This window comes from Brienomyrus brachyistius, unplaced genomic scaffold (genome assembly GCF_023856365.1).
Source record: "Brienomyrus brachyistius isolate T26 unplaced genomic scaffold, BBRACH_0.4 scaffold48, whole genome shotgun sequence".
NCBI lineage: Eukaryota > Metazoa > Chordata > Actinopteri > Osteoglossiformes > Mormyridae > Brienomyrus > Brienomyrus brachyistius.
Window position 1 is genome coordinate 875,319 of NW_026042323.1, and position 18,380 is coordinate 893,698.

Consider the following 18,380-nt stretch of genomic DNA (forward strand, 5'->3'; position numbering starts at 1 on the left):
ATCGACGATTGATCCACATTGTGTAATCCTAGTCTTGGAATGGTTTCATGAACCTAAATTTGTCTCTACCTGAGATGGGCTGGTGCAAAGATTTAAATCTGGGGTAGTGATGTGGTACATGTTCTTTACTTGTTTGTAGAGTTGCATTTCCTTGTTCAACCATTCAGGTTCCTGTATTTTGTAAATTCCTCGTGTTTTAACATGTTTTAATACACTTTCTTTCTAGATATATATTTTAAAATCTTGGTTGTTCATTTAGAATGGGAATGACAAACAGAATATTGGTTTCAAATAGTATCATTTTTATATTCACGAATGAAACATCAGCATAAAGTATCCAAATCCATAGTTGGGAATGAGATACACATGGATCAAGGAATTCTTGTATTTTCTTACATTTAATATATTTGAAACGCAACAAACTGGAAGAACTGAGGAAGCGTACTAAGTAGGTCTGCTCTCTTCGGTATGTATTTTCAAATATGTATTTTCTTACATATTTGAAAGTCCAAACAGTCAATCAAAATTTTGTAAAAAAAAAAAAAAAATCCCGCCCACCCTACCCACCCCCTCCAAAAAAAAGGGCGAGAACCAATTTTTTTTTTAAGTGGCCTAAACTTGACACAAATTGCTGGTCGCCCATCGTCCCCGTTAAATTTGATATGAAAGTTAATTAAATAATTAAACTATTTTGATTGAGCTATACACTTTCTAACATTAATTTTGTTTTTCTTTCAGGTTGTTGGCTACAGTATGATTTGGCAATGTAAGTTGTGCTCAGCTTCTTTTACTGACAGATTGCAAATATTTAAGCACTACAGACTGCAGCACAGTCACTTTTCCAGTGTAAGCCCCCTTCCATGCATCTATAATTATTGCATGTGTACATTTAAGACACTTAATAGTCTTAGAACTCATTTGTCAAGATGTCATACTCGCCAATTTGGTAGTAGTGCAGAACACTCTCAGCAGGCTCTGTTATTTAAATGCCCTTTATGCCCATTTCAGCAGCAATTTTCTGAATCTGTTCTTTTCTGCCATCTTAGAAGGCATTTAAGAAATCATGAAACAGTGGCTTGCCCATATAAGGATTGTAGCTTTACCACAAATGTATACTCTTCATTCAATTCTCATAAAAGTAGATCACACCAAGCAAGCGTTTCATCAGACTTTCAAAATGACATTGTCAGTGATGTTGGTCAAGCCAGTATTCCTGCAGTTGATGGTGATTTATATGAAGAACCTCCAAGCACAGATGAGGATCCAGTGGGGATTGATGGTCAGTGTGACACTGACGTACTAAAAAAACATCTTAGAATTAATTTATCTTCCTTATTTTTGAAGATGCAGGCAATCCTACATGTCTCAAACACAGCTACCCAAGAAATAGTGGAGCATTTAAATCAGGTCTGCTTCTTATCTCGGCCTTTGATCAAGGAGGCAATTAGAGATATATTGCAGAAAAATGGTTGCAATGTGGCAGAATCTGCACTGGATGAAGTTGTAAGTGCTGTTATGGATTCCAATGTTATATTTACTAGTACTTCTAAAGGTGCAGAGTTATCCACATCCAAGCGCAGAAAAGTCTTTTTCGAGCACAACTATCCGTGTGTAATGCCAGTCGAGTATCAGCTGGAGCAACGTGGACATACCACAATGTATGTTCCTATTCTTCAAATGATTCAGGAGTTGTTTAAAAACACAGACATTCTAAAAATGATTACTGATCCAAATACCAATTCTGGTCAATATGCCTCATGCTACAATGGCTCATATTTCCTTGAAAATGAATTATTTTCAACAGGTGATCTCATTTTACCACTCCAGTTATATATTGATGAGCTTGAAATTGCCAACCTACTTGGCACATCACGTAAAATTCACAAACTTTGTGCTGTATACTGGGCACTTGCCAATATGTCACCAAAATACAGGTCAGCATTACACAATATACAGCTAGCAATGCTTGCAAAAGTGACAGACCTCCAGAGGCATGGGTATGCAGCTGTACTTGCTCCATTATTACATGATGTTCATATTCTTGAACAGGATGGTGTTTTTATTGAACGACTTGGTCGCAATGTCAAAGGCACCATCTTTTGTGTGTCTGCTGACAATCTAGCTGCCCATGGATTAGGTGGCTTTGTGGAGTCATTTAAAGCAGGCTATGTTTGCAGATTCTGCTTGGCCACAAGAGAACAGTTTCCAGCAACTGAAGCCAGGCAGTTTTCTCAAAGAACCAAAGATAGCCATGACCTTCATGTACAAAACATTCAGGAAAATGACGCTTCCTCCAACCACTTTGGTGTTAAAACAAGTTGTGTCTTGCGTGACTCCCTGGATTACTTTCATCCAGTCACAGGCTTTCCTCCAGATGTCCTGCATGATCTTCTAGAAGGCATAGTTCCTGTGGAGATTTCTCTCTGCATTAAGACCTTGATCCAGATGAAGTACTTCACTTTAGAGTATTTGAACCAAAAGATTGCATCATTCCCATATCAACATGCTGATAAAGTGGATAGGCCTCAACCAATTCCCAAAACATTTCTGTCTCGAGGAACGATAGGAGGGAATGGTCATGAAAATGCTACTCTGCTCCGACTGCTTCCATTGCTTGTAGGCAGTGTTGTACCAGAAGGTAATGGTGCATGGACAGTTTTGATGGAACTGAAAGAGGTAGTGCAGTTAGCATTATGCCCATCATTTACTGATGAAACCTTAGACTATTTTCAGTCCAAAATCAGCGATCATAAGCAAGTACTGCTGAAGACATTCCCAGAGTTTAGCCTTCGTCCTAAGCATCACTATGTGGAGCATTACCCCACCATGATCAAGTGCTATGGGCCCCTGGTGCATGTTTGGACAATGCGATTTGAGGCCAAACACCGTTTTTTTAAACGAGTGGTGCATGACGCTCAAAACTTCAAAAATATTTTGAAGACAATGGCAGTCAGACACCAACACATGATGGCATACCATCTTGCTGCCCCATCATTTTTCAAGCCAGAAACACAAGCATCCAGGGTTGACTCTGTTCTGGTTTCAGCTCTACCAGAAGTAGCTCAGCTACACATTAGAACACTAACAACTAGTGACACAATATACCAGACATCAAAGGTTACCATTGATGGCACACACTATGTCTGTGAAATGTTTTTGTCTGTCGGAGACAGTGGTGGACTACCTAGGTTCTGCAGAGTAGAGCACATCTACCTTGTCAATAGCACTGTTTCATTCCTTTGTTCTAATTATGATTGCTGGTATTTAGAACATCTTGGATCCTATGAGCTGTCACCTTCCCAGACAAGTCTGTCAATCCACCTGAAGTCTGATCTCAACGATTCAGTCCCGCTCTCTGCATACGAGGTAGAAGGCTCGCTTCTGTTAACACCCAAGAGATTCATACAAATAAAACAGAACTGAGTCTAGCCAGTGGTGAGTAGTTTTTATTGAATTAATTACTATATTTGTATTACTGTTTATCTAGCAGCATATAATCTGTATATTTTAATAACCATTTATGCATGCCAATCTTTTGCTTTCCATTAGCATAATGGCAGATCTATCCCCACAACCCATGGTCCTTCGTGTTGTTGAACCAGACCGGGCTAGAAAATTAAAACTCGGTTCACGACCAGCCTCTATTGATGCACTGATTGCTGTTATAAAAGAACAGCTGGAAATAGACCTTGACTTCAGTTTAAAATATGAAGACCCCGACTTTGATGGAAAACTTACATCCCTCTCTGACATTGATGAGTTGCCACAGAAAGCGGTTGTGCATGTGGCTTTTGAGCAAGATTCCAGCTCTGTTGCCTCAACGGAAACAATCTCAAGTGTATCATCCTCAGAACGTGGGAGAAGATGGCCTTCAGTTTTTTTTTCAATTCCCACATTTTCTTTGGATGTTGAATTGAAACTTCGGGAAGGTAATACTGAATTTGAGAAGAACAACAAGTATCTTCAGTTAACAAGAGATGTAAAACATGACATTTTAGAAAAGCTAGCATCTGAGATGTATGGCTACAAGGCTTATCCCAGTGATAAGGAGATAGCAATGGTAGCTGAGGCTCTTGTGTTAAAATATCCTTGCTTGAAGGAAGCAGGATCTGAAACTGGCTGGAATGGATGGAAGAACAGCCTAAAGTTTAAGATGGGCAACTATAGGAGCAAGATGAGAAGGGCTGGATGTTCAGAGATCACAGTGAATGCTGGAAAAAGAAGTAGAATGAATCCTGACAATGAATCTTCACATTCAAATATTAAAAGACCCAAACGAGTGGAGGTAAACTTTCTGCCCAACTTTCCCCAAGGAGAAAATCCCTCAACCCTTGAACAGCTGAGGCAGAAAGTTGTTGATGAAATGAAGAAAGCTGAGAAGAACTTGCCGCTTATAAAAAAGATGATGCAAACCACATTTGCCCTGTGGCGACAAACCATAGTAAAGACATGCCCACCAGTGAAAGAGCTCATGGAACTCTGGCCTGCACTCAAAATGGAATCTGAGGTAATGTAGTAGCACTTTTTCCTGTTATTTCTTTTTTTGACAACATATACCACATTCAGGGGCTGTTTTCTGCCTTATGGATGGGTAGTGTATTTGCCAGATTCACATAGTTAATATGGCTGTGTTGTCTGTCTGTCTTTGTTTTAAAATGTAGGTGTATGCAGAGTTCCAACGGATTACAAACCAGAACCTGCCCAACACATTCTACTCTGAGCTTGACCGACATCTTCCTAGACTGATGACCCTGTTCAGACAGAAGGCAAGCAGAACCGGGAAGACGTCAGACGCTTTGACTGAAATCCTGAAAATCCATGATGAACAGGTAAAAATATTGTTATACCTATTTTATGGGTCTATTTCTTAAAGAGGAACATTGGAAAACATTTGAAAAGTTTGATGATTCAAATGAGCTTTCAATACAACAACTTGTCCAGGTTTTTTGGTATGTGTCTGATTTTGTATATCTGATTGTAATGTTTACCAGTAAATAAGTTATGTACAATTCTGTTTTTATCTCCTTTTATATAGGAGGTTCATGACATACACACCAAGCGTGTTACTGTTCTTCATGCCCTTCCTGTGTATCTACGTGAGGACGTCTCTGAGTTTTTCAAGACCTGCACAGTAAGTTTTATTTTTTTTTTTTAAATCTCACGACTATATTAAGTAAACAGTTCATATGAATACAGACATATTTACACGCTTACCCTTCCTCAGTCTTTCAAATCACATAGTTTGTGTGATTTGAAGAGATTAGAAGCGATTTTTCTTTGACCTCACTGTAAAAAAAAAAAAAACCTTGGTACTAGATAATTTTGATTAAAGCAAAGTGTTTTTATAGGTTTTTTTAGCATAGTATCAATTTCTTGTTTACTGGTAGCTTAGCTGGGTCCTGTAGAACACTGATCTTCTGTTTAAAATCATACTGTAGTTTGTTCACACAACAATTAAAATCATTAAACTTTCTGTCAGTTGGTCTGAAGCAATATTGTTTGTTAAATCTCATGACTAACTAAATGCCTTTATCTTTGCACTAAACCTGCTGTAAATATTTTTGTCAAAAATCTTAATAAAAAATCTTTAATCCTTTTATATCCATTTTATTTTGTAGGACACATCTGATGAGCCTGACCTTTTAGATGTTTCAGTAGCCCTCCTCACAGTCGTCAAAGATAATGACACAGGTCCAGTTCACTTCCAGCCTGTGAAAATCTCTGTTGTCATTGAAAGCGAGATTGTGGGCAACCTCCCCAGATTTGCTGATGCCGTCCTGGTAATGTTTGGACTGATCTATGCACTACACCTCAGCTATCCCAGGGGACTGACCAACACTTTTGAATTCATTCAGAAGATTTTACTTGGTCTTGACGATGGTAAACTGTCACCCAAGTTACAGAGTCTCAAAAATGACTTGATGCGCATGTAGACATTTATCAGAATAATTACTAAGGCCTGGCAGTTCCTTTGTAGTTCAATGTAGATTATTTCTGTGAAAATAATGGTTAAAATGTTTCTGCACCAGTTGTTTTCCCACAATATGCACAGTGTGCCTTTTGTATTAATGTTATTTGGCATTAATACAACTCTTGTTCTTGAAAGTTAAGTACTGGATAGTACTTGATAATTGTATGTGTATTTTAGTTGTAAATGGTACATGTTAAGTTTCAGGCAGGTTCATAAATTTGTAATTTTAGAGGTGCTATTTTAATCTGGTGTTCAGGTTTTAGCCTAGTGCATCTCTGAATTGTTTTATGCTTCTGTCTTAAATTAACACTGCAGTGTTAAATAGAAGAGGGCAAGAATTCAGTGTAACTCACTGTAACTTAAACTTTACTTTGTTTGTACTCAAAATATTTGAGGCAATGAGTTGCCACAAAAATTTTAAGTTTTGAAACATGCGATTTTGAGTCTTGTGTGTGAAAGCTTTTGAGTTACTTGTACTTGTAAAACAAATGACAAAGACTAATAAATATTGAGTTGATGCTACTTAAAAATGGTTCTTTGTGTACTTATTTTTTTTTGTAATGTTAACTTAATACCATGAGAAAGGTTAAGAGAAATTTTAAGTCACTATAACTGAAAATATTTAAGTTGATTTAATAACTAGTTTTAATTTAACTGTAATTAAAATGTTTATGTAGCATATAATCCAAATATTTAACCTTTTTGAAATATTTTTTTTTAAGTTCATGAACTTAAAAACATTGAGGCAACGAGTTACATCAATTTTTTTAAGTTCTGCTTACTAATTTGGTTTTACAGTGTATCTGTGGGCTGACCTAAAGCTATTTAATTCATTTTCTTGAAATAGTTCCTCTTCTTTTCCAAATAAATATAGCTCACATTATTTGTTTTCATTTCAGCATTTACAGAAACAGAAAGTGATATTTCAGTAAAATCAGATTTATGATTTTAATCAGCAAAGTGAAAATTATATGTGAATCCTTCCATAACACATTGAGACCAATGAAACAGCTTCCACTGCGGTCGTCAGCCATCATTCTGCCTGGTGTCACCAAACTGGGCTGGCTTTCCTGAAAGCTTTCAAACGCTAAGCAGTTTGTTAACTAGCACTTAAGTTTGACCGTTAATTAGCAAGCATTTCCCGAAACCCTTCATAACAAAAGTAGATGGTTATCTTGCTGGTATAGTAACCAGTGCTCCCACCCACTCCTTATTTTCTACATCCTTCTTTGAATTTTTGCCTGCTGTCGTGTCACAGAGACACAGATGCTCTTTTTTTGGCAATGTAACAATGCTGCTGATATAAGACCCATACAGAGTATCAGACATATGAGTGTCCCAGTTTACCTTTGTCCCACTTAACATTCACCCAGCCCAAAAGGTCTCACAGTACATTCCATACCTGTTGGCAATATGAATACAATGAATGATTTCACTGATCAAATTTGCCTTGTACTGCAAAGGCAGAACTGCAATCAACTGCATTCAGTGGCACAACATCCGCCCTGTGTACCAATCGACGCGTCTGGAGGGCTAAGAGCTGCCAGCCATCGCTGTGACCGGGTCCCTCATCCTCCGACTGTATATGAAGCTGCTCAGTCCCCACAAGCCGCTGTGAGGAATTGTCTCTATGACAAATGACCCTTTTCTTTCCCGAGTGCTTGCAGCTCCCTCTGTGTTGTCCTGTGTGTGTGACGCAGCTCCTGACCCCCTGCCCAGTCAGCATGATCCCCAATCCCCATTTATCCCCAGTTATCACTTTGCGAGGCTGCAGAAGTCCTGCCATTTCCTGCAGACTTCAGTCCCAGATCACTGCTGGCCACAGTAGCCTTTCATCCCGGCAGTGATTCCCTCCATTGTTCCCCCACCTCCTCCATTAGTTGTATCGCCGCCTTGCAGAGCTGATGTTTCCTCTTTCTCTGGCTGCTGTCCATGGTTTCTTTGTACAAAAGAGCCCCATCATGTTTTCAGCCTATTGGTATATTTGTAACTGATAATTTAATTCGGTATTCTGTCTGTGCGTTTTCAGACGTTTAGATTTGGATTATATGTTATATTGTTCATGTTTACATGCGTCATGTAGCAATGATTTGACTCGCATTTTGCTATTGAAATACTTGGAATCGATTTTCCTCTTATTGACAGTTTGTGCTTTTCTCACGTGGAGGCTGGGAAGAGCCAACAAAGTCCTACTTAAAGTTTGTCTGTTAATTCTGTAATAATGAAGGCTTTTGGGAAACGCACATAGACCACACTCATTCTTTACTTACATTGTTTGTTATTTTGTTCATTATTTGCTAAGACTGATCGCCTTCGGGAAAGCCCTCCCTGACTAGTACTCTGAAAGGAGGAGATGTAAACATCCCCAGTGTCACGTCCCTCCGTCCAGCCCTCTCATGTGCCACGCCCACCTCGTTACCCGCCTGTGTATTCCCAGCGTACCAGCTGTCCTGCATGCATTCTGATGTCATGTCCTGTATGTAAGTCCGCGTTCAGTCTTGTTAGATCTGTCATTTATGTCTGTACCCCTTTTGAGCAGTTTGTCCTCGTCTGCCCTGCATTCCCATTAATAAAACCTGCCTTCTGGATTCGGCTACCAGAATTGCTTCCCTGCTCCTCGCTCCCGCAACGACACACAACCGGTCGTGACATCCAACAGCTACTGCAGGCCCATCAGACTGTGTTAGTTCTCCTTCCAGTCTGGCTGATGAACAGCTTGTTTTGAATTTAAATTATACTGTACAAATTATGAGGATAAAAGTTAATTGTGAAGAAAATTTTATGGATGGAACAGTATTTTCCGAAATTCTGTTTGAGAGCCCTTAGCACATGAACATTTTAAAGCCTGTGGTCCACACAGATCTGTACAGTACAGTGAGAGCTGATTATAGGAGAGATTCATCTCTCATAGCTGACAGGCGGCTGATGTGACACAGAATTGTGGCCATGCAGCAGATTTATAAAATAACAGAGTATTTTATTTGATGTAATTCCAAGGAAATGTGATTTAGCTTCTTCTAAGGGACTGTGAACCCCTCCTTGAGCCGACACCTTATCGTGGTGGAGGGGTTTGCGTGTTACAATGATCCCAGGAGCTATGTTGTCGGGGGCTTTATGCCCCTGGTAGGGTCACCCAAGGCAAACAGGTCCTGGGTGAGGAACCAGACGAAGTACGGCTCAAAAACCCCTTTATGATGAGAAAAATCTTGGATTCACGGTTTCCCTTGCCCGGACGCGGGTCACCCCTGGAGCCAGGCCTGGGGGTGGGGCTCGATGGCGAGCGCCTGGTGGCCAGGTCCACACCCATGGGGCCTGGTCGGGCGCAGCCCGAACAAGGCACGTGGGTCCCCCCTCCAATGGGCTCACCACCCATGGGAGGGGCCATAGGGGTCGGGTGCGAGGTGATCTGGGCGGCGGCCAAAGGCGGGGACCTTGGCGGTCCGATCCTCGGCTGCAGAAGCTGGCTCTAGGGACATGGAATGTCACCTCTCTGATGGGGAAAGAGCCTGAGCTGGTGCGCGAGGTTGTGAAGTTCCGGCTAGATATAGTCGGACTCACCTCGACGCACGGCTTGGGCTCTGGAACCAGTCTCCTTGAGGGGGGTTGGACCCTTTTCCACTCTGGAGTTGCCCGCGGGGAGAGGCGCCGAGCGGGCGTGGGCATACTTATTGCCCCCAGGCTGGGCGCCTGTACGTTGGGGTTTACCGCAGTGGACGAGAGGGTAGCCTCCCTCCGCCTTCGGGTGGGGGGACGGGTCCTGACTGTTGTTTGCGCTTATGCGCCAAACAGCAGTTCAGAATACCCACCCTTTTTGGAGTCCTTGGAAGGGGTGTTGGAGAGCGCTCCTCCTGGGGACTCCCTTGTTCTGCTGGGGGACTTCAATGCTCACGTGGGCAGCGACAGTGAGACCTGGAGGGGCGTGATTGGGAGGAACGGCCCCCCCGATCTGAACTCGAGCGGTGTTTTGTTATTGGACTTCTGTGCTCGTCACGGACTGTCCATAATGAACACCATGTTCAAGCATAAGGGTGTCCATATGTGCACTTGGCACCAGGACACCCTAGGCCGCAGTTCGATGATCGACTTTGTAGTCGTGTCGTCGGACTTGCGGCCGCATGTTTTGGACACTCGGGTGAAGAGAGGGGCGGAGCTGTCAACCGATCACTACCTGGTGGTGGGTTGGCTCCGCTGGTGGGGGAGGAAGCCGGCCAGGCCTGGCAGGCCCAAGCGTATAGTGAGGGTCTGCTGGGAACGTCTGGCGGAATCCCCTGTCAGGGAGAGTTTCAACTCCTACCTCCGGCAGAACTTCTCCCATATCCCGGGGGAGGCGGGGGACATTGAGTCCGAATGGGCCATGTTCCGTGCCTCCATTGTGGAGGCGGCTGACCGGAGCTGCGGCCGCAAGGTGGTCGGTGCCTGTCGCGGCGGTAATCCCCGAACCCGCTGGTGGACACCGGTGGTAAGGGATGCCGTCAAGCTGAAGAAGGAGTCTTATCGGGCCTTTCTGGCCTGTGGGACTCCGGACGCAGCTGACGGCTACCGGCAGGCCAAGCGGAATGCGGCTTTGGCGGTCGCTGAGGCAAAAACTCGGGTGTGGGAGGAGTTTGGTGAGGCCATGGAGAACGACTTCCGGACGGCTTCGAAGAGATTCTGGTCCACCATCCGGCGGCTCCGGGCGGGAAAGCGGTGCAGCATCAACACTATTTATGGTGGGGATGGTGCGCTGCTGACCTCAGCTCGGGACGTTTTGGGTCGGTGGAGGGAGTACTTCGAAGACCTCCTCAATCCCACCGACACGCCTTCCGATATGGAAGCAGAGTGTGGGGACTTGGGGGTGGACTCGCCTATCTCGGGGGTGGAGGTCGCTGAGGTGGTCAAAAAGCTCCTCGGTGGCCGGGCCCCGGGGGTGGACGAGATTCGCCCAGAGTTCCTCAAGGCTCTGGATGCTGCGGGGCTGTCCTGGTTGACACGCATCTGCAGCATCGCGTGGACATCGGGGGCAGTACCTCTGGACTGGCAGACCGGGGTGGTGGTCCCCCTCTTTAAGAAGGGGGACCAGAGGGTGTGCTCCAACTACAGGGGGATCACACTCCTCAGCCTCCCTGGTAAGGTCTATTCGGGGGTCCTGGAAAGGAGGGTCCGCCGGATTGTCGAACCTCGGATTCAGGAGGAGCAGTGTGGTTTTCGCCCTGGCCGTGGAACAGTGGACCAGCTCTATACTCTCAGCAGGGTTCTGGAGGGTTCATGGGAGTTTGCCCGACCAGTCTACATGTGCTTTGTGGACTTGGAAAAGGCATTCGACCGTGTCCCTCGTGGGGTCCTGTGGGGAGTGCTCCGGGAGTATGGGGTACCGGGCTCCCTTTTAAGGGCGGTTCGGTCCCTGTATGACCGGTGCCAGAGTTTGGTCCGCATGGGCGGCAATAAGTCGGACTCGTTTCCGGTGAGGGTTGGACTCCGTCAGGGCTGCCCTTTGTCACCGATTCTGTTCATAGTTTTTATGGACAGAATTTCTAGGCGCAGCCAGGGCGTTGAGGGCGTCCGGTTCGGTGACCTCAGGATTAGGTCTCTGCTTTTTGCAGATGATGTGGTTCTGTTGGCCTCATCGAGCCGTGACCTTCAGCTCTCACTGGAGCAGTTCGCAGCCGAGTGCGAAGCGGCTGGGATGAGAATCAGCACCTCCAAATCCGAGACCATGGTTCTCAGCCGGAAAAGGGTAGAGTGCTCTCTCCGGGTTGGGGATGGGGTCCTCCCCCAAGTGGAGGAGTTTAAGTATCTCGGGATCTTGTTCACGAGTGGGGGAACGATGGAGCGGGAGATCGACAGGCGGATCGGTGCGGCGTCAGCAGTCATGCGGGCTCTGCATCGGTCTGTCATGGTGAAGAGAGAGCTGAGCCAAAAGGCGAAGCTCTCGATTTACCAGTCGATCTACGTTCCTACCCTCACCTATGGTCATGAGCTTTGGGTAGTGACCGAAAGAACGAGATCGCGGGTACAAGCGGCCGAAATGAGTTTCCTCCGCAGGGTGGCTGGGCTCTCCCTTAGAGATAGGGTGAGGAGCTCAGTCATTCGGAGGGGACTCAGAGTAGAGCCGCTGCTCCTCCGCATCGAGAGGAGCCAGATGAGGTGGCTCGGGCATCTGATCAGGATGCCTCCGGGACGCCTCCCTGGGGAGGTATTCCGGGCATGTCCCACTGGGAGGAGGCCCCGGGGAAGACCCAGGACACGCTGGAGAGACTATGTCTCTCGGCTGGCCTGGGAACGCCTCGGGGTCCCCCCAGAGGAGCTGGACGAAGTGGCCGGGGAGAGGGAGGTCTGGGTCTCCCTGCTGAGGCTGCTGCCCCCGCGACCCGACTCCGGATCAAGCGGGAGATGATGGATGGATGGATGGATAAGGGACTGTGAATAGTCCAGCCCATGCATTTACTCTAGTGTACAGCAGAACAAGGTTTTCTCGGTCACTTTGGTACATTTCTCAGATCAGAAATGAAATTCTCATAACTACTTGTACAACCTCCACATCATCGAGTCCCTTTTGCACATCATAAATGCAAAGTCTCATTCTTTTGGTCAAATTGCAAATGCTTTGGTTCAGTCATGCGAATAATTATGTACAATCCTACATTTTCAATTGTTCATGACATGTTGGTCAAAATATATTATACTGGTTCTCTGTTGAAAAGTCTGACATCTGGTGTTAGTTCATTATATAACTCATTACCTGCAAAATGGTCGTCATAATCGCTCAAGCATGTTCTCTATACATCTGTACAACTGTGCATGTATATATATCCAGTACTGTGCAAAAGTCTTAGGCAGTCCAAAGAAATGTTTGAAGCTGTTTATCTGGGTAGCAAGTGTACTTTGGCTTAGAACAAAAAACACAATTTAACATTAGAACGTGTGCAAATTAAGAGTAACACAATAAAAACTAGTAATAATTTCTTAAGTTTTCTAAAAAGTTACTGATATCTAGTTGGATGGCTAGATGAACACCGCTTCAGTTCCCAATCTTCTCCTCAGGGGGACCTCAGCCGTTCCATGATTTTGTTAAATTTCACAAATAGCCCAATTAAATATATAAATATATTGGTTTAAAAAGTCAGTGAGAGATTGACTAGCTGTATGAGGTCTGCTAGTGGCCAAGTCAAAAAATACATGGCTGCACTGGACGGTCGTTGCAAATACTAGGATGATTTTAGCAGAGGTTCTGAATTGGCGAAGCTGACACATTTTGACAGGCATCATATCATAGTTTTACACCAACAGGAGAATAATCTAAACATCATTTTCTTTGCCTGCCTAAGACTTTTGCACAGTACTGTATATATATAATTAGGTCCTCAATCATGGCCTTACAATGGCTGAGGCTGGTCGGCCGAATGATGGGAGAACAACCATGTCCACAACCATTCAAACATTTAATAGAGCCAACAGGTATGTAATCCAACAATGTGCCCTGTACTGTAATATTGTCCTCTTACTGCAATGCTTCATATTACAGTATCCATTTACATTTTATATTACACAGTGAGTTTTACTTTATACAGTTACACACTGGATGTATACTGTAGCACACATGTCGCGTCACTCATGGTCACACACACAGATTAACCTCCCCCCAAACCACAGGCAATACGCCAGGACACGCAGGGTAGTACAATCTTTTATTAAACACGCAAGAGCAACCCCACTACTTAACACACAGGGGGGGAAACAGAATATCTAATACCACGAAGGGGGGGGGGGGGACATGCCCTACATACACACCTTTCCCACTGAATACACCCCCATGGAATTAGCACTTCAACCTCCCAAATTCCTGTGAAAATGTTACTGCGATTGAGCATGTACATGAGCGATTAACTACACACCAATACAATCCAAATCCAAAACACACATGGTAAATGTGCTTTTCTACTTTTATGAGAACTGAAAGCGCTTTACAATTCATGCCTCACATTCAGCCATCTACACACTGGTAGCATGCAAGGCGCCAACCTGCACGCCGGGAGCAATTTGGGGTTCAGCATCTTGCTGAAGGACACTTTTGATGGGCTCAGGAGAACCCAGGACTCGAACCTGCAACTCTCTGGTTGCTAAACAATAGCACTACCTCCTGCGCCACCATCTTCCCCAAATGAAAGGAGAAGGAGGTTCCTCGGAGCTCCGAGATGTGTTTGGCTGTAATAAATCTGGAATATAGCTATATGACACAGTTTTTGATAACACCAGCATTTACTTTTTAGCCTTTTCAGCTTTTATTGAAAGACAAAACAAAATAAAAAAATGCAGAAGTTTGAATGACTGTGTGTTTATTTCAGTTATTTTATATTGGACTCAAGGATTGGTTTCATCATACAAATACAGCACAGATAATGTTTACTTGAAAATACTGAAAAGTAACTGATACCAGAATCAGGGGGTCAATAAGCTTTTAAGTAATAATGTGGATTGTGCTTGGGATAGAAGCTGCACGTTGTCTTGAAGAAAAGTATAGATTTTCAAAATATGCAAATTAATTGTAATAATAATATTAGTGACGTTCATTTTTAGATTACATTAATTACATAACTAATAATATATTGAGAAGAAATGGTTTGTCATTATGTGGATGGAAAGACATGAAAGTGATGTGGAAAATCGCCTCTTACCACTGAAACACATGGGGATGGGTGGTGCTAATAATGGTACTGCAGCTAGCCAGTAGGGGGCGCTTGACATGTAGTGTTTTCACCTTTTAGAGACGTTATGGTCTCCATGTTTTTTGCAGTCAGTGCTTTGATCACAGATTTGAAAGCAGTATGCATAATGCATCAGGGCTCACGCTGAAATTCCCTATATGTGGATATATTATGCAACATGGTTCTGTAGGAATGTTGGTACCTTGGAAACACACATATACAAATATACCTTATATGTGAGTTTGGATATGGGTGTGGCTGCAACTGGAGAGGCTTGTAGTACATATTCTGCAAAATGTTCATAATGGTTGTTGCAAATATTATGTACAAACCATGACAGAGGCTTGAATGCAAACATGGGTTTTGTTGGGAAAATATTAGTTCATGAAATACATTACTGAGGAAACTCTAGTTGCTTTTACTTCTATTTAATACTTTTAGGCACACACACATCACAAGGAAAATAAACTATTATTTATAATAATTTATATAGCATGCAATGATTAAACATAAAAAACTATAGCATAGAAAAATTCAGTGTTACTATCGGACAACATGGCTATGGAAATATAACAGAGAGCGGTGAGCTGGAGACCAGAGTCTTGACCCTGAGGAGTGAAATAAAATATTTAATTTCTCTGTTGTGTCACAAACCTGACAGATACACTGCTTGTCAAAAAGAAAAGAACTTACTTCCTCACGCATTTCTGCTCTGACAGGTTGTGTAAGTTAATCACGGGAACCTGTTGAAATAAAATTATTTCTCCAGCTGTAAAGGGTGGGCACTGTGAAGGTGGTGTGGATCTGCTTAGATGCAGCCCCGGATAGGGTCTTATCTGAAGCATTGAAACAGGAGAACACACAGGAGTTTTGACAGCAGAGTTACTCTGGGACAAAACACAGTGTAAATCATAATATAAATGTTTAGGATGACATTCTCAGTGCATTCTTACAGTACATACATAACCCCAATGTTCTGAGATGAACCATGTGATGTTGAGTGCAACTTATGCTGCTTCCTCCACTCAATGTCAGCTATTCTTGAAATAAGAGACAGAATATTCGGATTCACTGCTTGACTTTTTGGTCTTTTCTCCACCTTGGAGCCCCTTTCTGAGTTAATCTAGAAAACACATCTATTGTGGGAGAAAAAAAAAACATATAAATACATTTTTGTCTTTTGTTCTGTGGCGAACACAAGATAACAGTGGACTCGGGTGCCCAACTGTTTTCACTTCAAACTCACAGTGTTGATTTTACACTCTGTAATATGCAGTTAATATTCCAATATTTAAAAACAAATATGCTACACCAGCAGTAAACACTTATGTAACATACCATAGGAGCATTGGTCACTTAAGGGGCTTTGTGGACCCCTGAAACCACCTCTGGTGCTGTCCAGTCCAGTGTCACTGAGTGCTCCTTCAGTGTTCTTCATTGCTCTATCTGAATTCCCTGGAATTTAACAAAACAAGTCAAGGTAATCAGTTTAGAAATAAGTACAAACATCTCTGCAAAGTCTGACAGGTAAAAATTGGTGTACTTACATGGTGTAATGCGACCAATGAGCTTCCTTGCTTCTACTGGCCTCAGGGCACCAAGAAGATCCATTAATTGTATGTACTTCATGTCTTCAAGGTCTTCGACACCTAATATCTGGAGAGCCTCCACTACTTGTTGATGTCCACTTGGGTTAAGAAGAACAGACTGAATAAAAGAGCCAAACAGTTCCTTCCCTATCTCCCATGATCTCTAAAAAGAAAGTGAGTCTGTGCTTTAATCTCCTCTGTTCTCAGCTGAATCTACAAATATAAATAATATGCACAGTTCGTATCATTGGTGTTCAGAAATGTCAGACCTCTTAAATATAGTTCAAGTCTCTCATCATTTAATTTCGACAAAACACTTAGGAAAATATAACAAAAAATATACACAACACTGTGCGGCATACATTGTCTTTCATTTTAGTCATACGTTGCTTTTAATTTCGTAATGCATGATTTGCAGCTATAAACAAATATTTCGTAACAGGATAACGGTAGGTCTTACTTTCTTAAATTGAAATATTTAAATAATGTGTTAGATGTTCATGTTAATATTAGAGATGATTCGCTAGTATTACACGTTTGCTAATTTTAACGTTTATCGTTAGCTATGTCTGAAATAGTCTTCATCCACAGCCACATATTACCTACATGACTGCAAAATAAAGCAATGCAACCAGCCGTTAGTTATAAAGAATAACTTAAAACTTACATTGACCAGTTTTCCCCAGTCCTTATCCGACCTGTGAGTTTAGTTGTACTTTTATTCTTCGTCGAATTATCAGATCGATAACTTCTACGATTTCCAACGGCCTCTTCCTTTGTCATCCGTGCACACGCAGTTTTAGGACATGGTATCAACTGACAGCAGCACTGTCAAGCAAAGCATAAACCACTAGGTTTTGAAAAGTCTAAATATACGTACCTTGATATGTTCCTTGGTACTTTTCTGTCCTTGCTTATATTATATTTCAGATTATCCCATCAGTTCTAAACTGCTAATTTTTATGTCTTTATACAGAAAAAACCTTTCATTCTCTTCTGCGCATGCACAGAATTTTGAAACAAGAGTTTCGACCAGCGGCGTGCAGTCCAACACAATCTAAACTTTTTGTGAATTTATAAATCACTAGGCGTACACTATAAACGCTCCTGATTGTTCATGTTCAGATATAGACGCTGTCAACTGAGCTATGGCAACTGCTTTATCTACTTGCTTCTCCGAATTAGGCATTCTGTAACTAATTATACAATAATATAATTGTACTTGATATCAATTTGATGACTCGCATATTTCCTATAATATAGGGTCTATATTTTCTAATTTTAAGTTATTTTTTTATGTTTATAACCTTAGCTCTATGCAAACCATTTCATATACATGCAACAACACAGTACAATTATGGTGGATATCTGGTTTATCACAGCAAAACAATGTAGATTTTATGTACACTGAATGTAAAATTAAAGTTAATGAAAGCAAAATTATAGAAAACAGCTGTTGTGTTTTAGTAAAACGAAGGTACATGTTGGTACAGTAAAACCATAAAAATTTTACAGATAAAGCATATGACCATAAGTTTAATTTCTGTAAAAATACAGAAAAGAAATTGACCAGTTTCACTGAAAGGGGTTTATCTGTTATTTTACAAACTGCGTAAAAATATGTTTATGCAATGTAGTTTTGATAAAACCTTTCTGTCATTTAACATAAGAGGAAAAAAATTATACTGTAGTCAAATTGGCTGATATAAAATGGTTTAAATTTTTGCCTTTTTTTACAGTGTATACTTCCAGTCAGAAGGTACCACACCGGCAGATACGGATTTCTGAAATAGCAAAGTTAAAGGTCGGTGAATAATATCCCTCATCTCTTTTAAAACTATAGGTAAGATGCTGTTATGATCTCCTGTTTAGGGTTGGAGTGTAACAGTATTCACGGGAAAGGGGAATGGGATAAAGGGACAAACAGGGTGAGGGCAAGAAGGGAACACCAGTGGACAAAGGGATATTTTTTGTATTTTCATTTTTTTTCATGTATAATACTGACACTGAACAAATAACCCGGTGCAAAAGACTTTGGGAGTGACCACAGCCAAAATAACAAACAAAATCCCCAACTATCAAGTGCGACCCACAGCTAATCTCACCTAAGTGCAAAAGAAAAGGAAACCAAAAGACAAA

At 42.3% G+C, this 18,380-nt stretch overlaps 3 protein-coding genes and 1 pseudogene across 4 annotated transcripts in view; 3 read left to right on the forward strand and 1 right to left on the reverse strand.

Annotated features, from left to right (window-relative positions):
• LOC125723415 (G-protein coupled receptor family C group 5 member B-like) overlaps window positions 1-18,380 on the reverse strand; it is a 337,495-nt gene that overhangs the window by 256,263 nt on the left and 62,852 nt on the right. The window lies entirely within an intron of this gene.
• LOC125723391 (uncharacterized) lies at window positions 1,880-3,777 on the forward strand. 2 transcript variants are annotated; one of them, XM_048999977.1, is made up of 2 exons: window positions 1,880-3,435; window positions 3,550-3,777. In XM_048999977.1, the coding sequence occupies exon 1, from the start codon at window positions 1,918-1,920 to the stop codon at window positions 3,421-3,423; it is 1,506 nt and encodes a 501-aa protein (XP_048855934.1). In that variant the 5' UTR covers window positions 1,880-1,917; the 3' UTR covers window positions 3,424-3,435; window positions 3,550-3,777. The 2 variants fall into 2 exon arrangements, with proteins under 2 accessions (XP_048855934.1, XP_048855935.1); XM_048999978.1 differs by having other exon boundaries at window positions 1,880-3,366.
• Window positions 4,436-6,484, forward strand: LOC125723421 (uncharacterized). Its single transcript, XM_049000038.1, has 4 exons — window positions 4,436-4,507; window positions 4,662-4,829; window positions 5,036-5,131; window positions 5,619-6,484. The coding sequence occupies exons 1-4, from the start codon at window positions 4,472-4,474 to the stop codon at window positions 5,931-5,933; spliced, it is 615 nt and encodes a 204-aa protein (XP_048855995.1). The 5' UTR covers window positions 4,436-4,471; the 3' UTR covers window positions 5,934-6,484.
• The window catches only part of LOC125723448 (uncharacterized), a 48,783-nt pseudogene continuing 39,680 nt past the window's right edge, over window positions 9,278-18,380 (forward strand).